At 45.2% G+C, this 5,651-nt stretch overlaps 1 protein-coding gene across 4 annotated transcripts; it reads right to left on the bottom strand.

Annotated features, from left to right (window-relative positions):
- ddx5 (DEAD (Asp-Glu-Ala-Asp) box helicase 5) lies at positions 1-5,651 on the bottom strand. 4 transcript variants are annotated; one of them, XM_070922462.1, is made up of 13 exons: positions 5,517-5,651; positions 4,615-4,783; positions 4,385-4,481; positions 4,167-4,300; positions 3,948-4,013; positions 3,559-3,700; positions 3,313-3,473; positions 3,034-3,206; positions 2,836-2,946; positions 2,661-2,722; positions 2,503-2,562; positions 957-1,178; positions 1-748 (listed from the first exon to the last, which is right to left on the bottom strand). In XM_070922462.1, the coding sequence occupies exons 1-13, from the start codon at positions 5,561-5,563 to the stop codon at positions 333-335; spliced, it is 1,860 nt and encodes a 619-aa protein (XP_070778563.1). In that variant the 5' UTR covers positions 5,564-5,651; the 3' UTR covers positions 1-332. The 4 variants fall into 4 exon arrangements, with proteins under 4 accessions (XP_070778563.1, XP_070778564.1, XP_070778565.1 ...); XM_070922463.1 differs by having other exon boundaries at positions 4,615-4,787; positions 5,524-5,578; XM_070922464.1 differs by having other exon boundaries at positions 589-748; positions 944-1,178.

Below are 5,651 nucleotides of genomic sequence, written 5' to 3'. Positions count from 1 at the left end.
TGTTTTTTAATGTTTTATTTGAAAGATCATGCAGTGCACTTCCAAGGTCGGAGCTTAACATCACTTTCAATGATACACATGAAAAACCAATACATTGTAATTACCTAGTACAAAACATAACTAAACATTACTGAGGAATGTAACAAATTAAATAGAAAGGGGGGAAAACAAGTGTGCAGCACCACTATTGCTGCACTGCAGATCTTAAAAGGCTTGATAGAGGTTGAAGTTGTTTGTAACCCTGTTGTGTAAATACAAAAACTCTGGATTAAGTGTAGAACTTAAAACAAGACAAAAAGCAATAAATTACTTCTTTCAAGTGTATGGTGTGTTTACTGAGAGAACTGAGGAGGCATGGGGTAGGGCACCAGAGGTGGGGGGTGCTGCTGCGGCGCCTGTGCCTGGGGGAATGGGAATGGGGGATGACTCGCGCCAGTCTGTGCACCACCCTTACCGGGAGCAAACTGCTGGGCCTGGAAGTTGGTCTGGCCTCCGAAGGCGCCTGTTGGGTTACTAAAGTTGGACTGTCCGTTACCATTGTAGCTGCCTCCGCTGAAGCCATTGCCACTGCTGTTATTGCCCCCATAGCCTCCATTCTGTGAATTTGCGCCAAAACTTTTGTTTGGTCCGTTGTCAAAGCCTCTACCATTATCCCTGTCCCTAAAACTGCCAAAGTCACGCCTTCCAGAGGAATACCTATCCCGACGGTCATCTCTGTAGTCACCACCTCTGCCTCCCCTTGAACGACCTGGAGAAAAGGAAAACAAACTTAAGACGCATGGCTATAGTCATGTTTTGGTTTAAAAAAATTAAAAAATAAACAAAAGGGTTGGAGATACCAAAAAAGGTCTTTATGATAAACCCACCCACTTCTCAGAACAAACAAAGGACAGCGGCAGAAAGAAAAGCGGCTGCAGTTCACAGCACAGTTTCTGTATCTCACCAATTAGATTTACCTCCTCTGTCTTCCGCCATTTGGAGGAGCTTGGGGTTGATGGCCTGGTTGGCCTCGCGGAGCACAGAGATGAGGTCACTGGCCTGCCTCATGTTGTTTGGAGTGAAGAAGGTATAAGCTGTGCCTGTCTTTTGGCTACGAGCCGTTCTGCCAATGCGGTGGATATAGTCCTCAGAGTTGTTGGGGTAGTCATAGTTGATGACAAATTTCACGTCTTCAACATCTGTAAGATTGTGTTGCGGTGTGGCATAAAGGAAAAAGGAGGAGAGCACACAAAGACGTGTGCCAACGCCACCACAACAACCAGATCAAAACAAAAAAAGTTAGTACATTCATGAGGTAGGGATGGAGGTAAATCCACAAGGCTGCAAGAGACTAGCATTAAGACAAAACTAAATATTTACTCCTCGGGGAGACTACGGTGGGAAAAGAGAAACGATGCACACTCCATTGGCTTCCAATCCAGTGGGATAAAAAAAAAAAAATCTGCCCTCTTGAACCACTGCCACCCTCAGAAAGAATGGATCAGAAGTCTTACCATTTTTTGGAGTATGCATTCACTAGTCCATTCCCATTGCAGCACACGCCCCACATATTGTCAAGTGACTCACAGGTGTCCCTATAGAGTAGGCAGCCATGCACACTACTGCCTCCTAGTGTGCATGAACTAGCACTTAACCGAGGTCCCTTTGTCACACACTCACGAGATGCTTGCTCTAAAGCTCACACTGCAGTGTCTCTTGCCAAAAAAAAACAAAAAAAAAAACTGTAGATCTGAATCAATTTGCAGGATGCCTACAAAACAGTACATCCCCACTCTCAGCAGGGTTTTCCCAGACCCCGTGTTCACTTGATCATAATGTCTCTCGTTGGCAGGTCTCGACATGACTTTGAAACGCAGGCGAGGGAGGAGTGTGAGCTTGGATTTTGTCCAAGTGTGTCCAACTAGCATGTCCCACTGTCACCAAAAGCGCCAGTAGCCATGTCATTACAGAGGTGATGGTATGATCGATCTGGCAGACTGGTCTTCCGACAGAAGTTTAGGAAACTGCAACATAAACGCCACCCATGCTTTACAACAAGTCTACACAACAGAAAGCACCTCCCAAATGACTCAAATGGCTTGCAACGCAGTGCCCAAACATACATGCAAGACAATAGGAGACAGTAGCTGGGCTTTGAGCTGGGACAGTTACAGAGCCTGGGTGTGTGAAGCAGTCCAAACCATTGCCAGAGAACAGACGGGCATATGGGGGAGGAACTCGCCCCCCTTTTTAGGCAGGCCAGCGCGTTATGCTGCACTTGGGCCTGGTCACCTCTGTATATCTGCACGACTGGGAGACCCGTGCCTCGCCAGTCAGGACACCTCCAAGAATCCTCCTTCCCCCTCTGGAGACCTGGGCTTGTCATGCCAAGGCCCTGCCACACAGACTGCTCCTTCAGGTCAGGGGAGAAACTCAGAAAGAAGCAGAAGAGTTAAAGAAAGCAAATACACTTTCTTTTTGAAATACATTAAGAGTACAAAACGGTTCAGGTACAATACTGACCTAGACCCCTGGAGGCAACATCTGTGGCAATGAGAATCGGAGCCTTTCCATATTTGAACTCTGAAAAATAAGAATAAAAATCAGACACAAAAAACACTTCCTATAAGTTGTACAGCTCTGGTTAATCAATCTTAGATTTACTAGTGATGCAAGCTTACCATTGAGAACCCAGTCTCTTTCCTGCTGGCTTTTATCTCCATGGATTCCCATAGCAGGCCATCTAAAAAGGAATTGAAGGTTTCAATATTTGTTCATACAAGTACTTCATAACTAGAAAAGGACAGTACAACAACAAGGCAGTCATGATACGAGTATTTTAATTTCCACACATACCCATCCCTTCTCATCCTCCTGGTGAGGTCATCACAGCGCCTCTTTGTCTCTACAAAGATGATTGTTTTGTTCTCCTTCTCACTCATGATTTCCTCAAGCAGACGGAGGAGTCTTAAAAAGAAGAAGAAAGTCAGTACAAGTTCTGTAAAGAATGTATCACAGTCACCTTGCTGTTACCACCATGGTGAGATTACTCACTTGTTCTCCTTCTCTCCGTCATTGCAGACATCCACTATCTGCAGGATGTTGTGGTTGGCACTGAGCTGCAGTGCCCCAACATTGATCTGGACGTACTCTTTCAGGAAGTCCTCTGCCAGTTGACGAACCTCTTTGGGCCAAGTGGCACTCCACATCAGAGTCTGACGGTCAGGCTGCAAAATCAGCGTAAAAATTACCAACACTTTCCCTTTAGTAATATACAACTAGTGAGAAGGTATTCAACTACAGCAGTGTGTTAATAGTGCACCAACAACTTACTCTGATTTGGTCGACAATTTTTCGGATCTGTGGCTCAAAGCCCATGTCCAGCATTCTGTCTGCCTCATCCAGCACAAGGTAAGTGCACCGACGGAGGTTTGTCTTTCCTGCCTCGAGGAAGTCGATGAGCCTTCCTGGAGTGGCGATGCAGATCTCCACACCTTTAATGGAAGAGTCATTGTAAGTACTAAACTCTTGCAAAACAACCACTTCAAGTGTTTGACAAAAAAACAACAACTACAATACCTCTTTCCAGGTCACGGATCTGGGGCCCCTTAGGTGCTCCTCCATAGATACAGGTGGACTTGAGGCGAGAAGCTCTGCCATATTCTGCAGCCACCTGTTGCACCTGCTGAGCCAGCTCACGGGTCGGGGCTAGCACCAAGCACTGTCGAGGGGGAATCATGGCTTTTCAATAAAAGTCGGCCAAAAGACAGCTATACACTACATTCAGTTCCAAGTATTGAAATAAGATTGTGCACTGCAGATAAATCTTTTCTAGTAAATGTTCTTAGTTTATGGGTATTTCATTCTATGAGACTACAATCGTCATTAAAAATGTTTCACAGGACTGCTAAAACCAGCTCCAACATAAAATGCATGTAAATCAATAACATTGCGTTATGACTACTTACTATGGGACCATCTCCACGTTCCAGGAAAGGCTGGTGGTTGATGTGCACTATTGCAGGCAACAAATACTGCAGAGCAAACACATGTAACAGTCACTTCCATGTGCTAGACAACTGTAATATCATGTAATCATATCCTCACTGATATGAGCAGTAGGCAAAGATAAACAATCTATTTGTTTATCAAATAAATCCATGTGTCAGAAAGAACATGTAACTTACAGACAACGTTTTGCCAGAGCCAGTCTGCGCAATGCCGACCATATCCTTGCCACTAAGAGCCAGAGGCCAGCCCTGGGCCTGGATGGGTGTTGGTTCAGACCAGTTCTGTTTGTTGATCACGTCCATCACATAAGCTGGAGGAATGAGGAAGACAATTAATTGAGATGCACTAAACTTCATTTGGTGATATTGGTTCTACAATGGTTTTAAAAACTTACATGGGAAGCTGGCCTCGTGGAACTTTGCAATGGGATTTGGGCAGTCTCTCCCCTTAAATGTAATCACTTTAGCCCTTCTGTATTGTTCAACTTCTTGCTGCAAAATAAGAATGAAGCAACTTTAAGTTCAGTGTTCATAACCGATTACGTAACTGCGACACGTGCAGGAGGAAGCATTTCTAGCAGTGTTGCATAACATTTCAAAAACCATGTGGACTAGCGTTACATACCAGAGACCTCCGGGCAACGTCGGGATGCTGTTGATAGAAGTTTTTCTCAAACTTTGGTAGCTCGTCCAGGTTCCATTGTTTCTTCCGCAGCCGTTCACCGGGATTACCGAACTTCCCTCCACCTCCTCCACCACGATTGCCACCAAAGCGAGGAGGCCCGCCGCCATAGCTGCAAATAAATTAACCGTTAGGTCGTGGTGTACAAAGTCAGGTTTGGTCCAGTCGTACAATCTACGGCTGCGACAACAGCAGATTAAAACGAACAGAGTCCCATCTTAACTGCGTCATTCTGTGAAATTACAGAGTTGTCATATACTTTCCAGCCAGCAGAGGAACAATGGAAAAACAGCCGGCATTTTGTATCCGCATTCACGCTGCCACATGGCGAAAAGCCGACTAGCCAGCTGCACTAGCATCAGTACATCCGCGCCGGAGGACGGCACATTATGTTAGCTACAGAGTGAACATTATGTCCAAATAAACTTATCTTGAGAAAAGTGTACTAAGTAGTAGTAATACATCTACAATCAGTATAGTGAATAAGCCTTCCCTGTGGCGGTGAAATGTAACGCCGAATTAGCTAACGTTATGCTACCAGAAGCTAACGAAAAGCCGCTGTGCCGGGGCACGAGGCCAAACTAGGCCTTGAGCCAAAGACAACGGCAACGGGCTCCGTCCACCGGCCTCGGCCTTGTGTGGATAAAGAAAGCCGGCCAACTGCCCGCTTTTCAAATTGGCGGGTTCCTAGTTAAAAACAAAAAAATTATTTAGGGCGATTTCTCATAAAAATAAATATTTTTTTGTCGAACGGTTCATTTTTCTTGGTTGTAAGTCTGGTCCGCCATTTCTACGAATCACACGAAGGCAAAACTCGTCTAAGACACAAGAGAAAAAGTACTTACCCTCTATCTCTGTCCCTGCCACGGTCTCTGTCAGAATATCCAGGCATTTTGTAAGTAATGTGTATAAATAAAAAAGATAAATATCCTACACTGTGGCTTGACCGCCGTCTAAAAAATCCCGACCGGCAGTGGTGC

This window comes from Enoplosus armatus, chromosome 17 (assembly GCF_043641665.1).
Source record: "Enoplosus armatus isolate fEnoArm2 chromosome 17, fEnoArm2.hap1, whole genome shotgun sequence".
In the NCBI taxonomy this organism is placed as follows: Eukaryota; Metazoa; Chordata; class Actinopteri; order Centrarchiformes; family Enoplosidae; genus Enoplosus; species Enoplosus armatus.
The sequence above is the reverse complement of the archived record's forward strand: the minus strand, read 5'-3'. Positions and strand labels throughout refer to the sequence as shown.

Coding starts and splice junctions, on each gene's coding strand:
- ddx5 (XM_070922462.1), bottom strand. CDS start 5,563: ATGCCTGGATATTCTGACAGAGACCGTGGCAGGGACAGAGATAGAGG. Junction 3,701..3,947: donor AACGTGGAGATGGTCCCATA/GTAAGTAGTCAT, acceptor CCCCCTCGACAG/TGCTTGGTGCTAGCCCCGAC. Junction 3,207..3,312: donor AAATTGTCGACCAAATCAGA/GTAAGTTGTTGG, acceptor CTGATTTTGCAG/CCTGACCGTCAGACTCTGAT.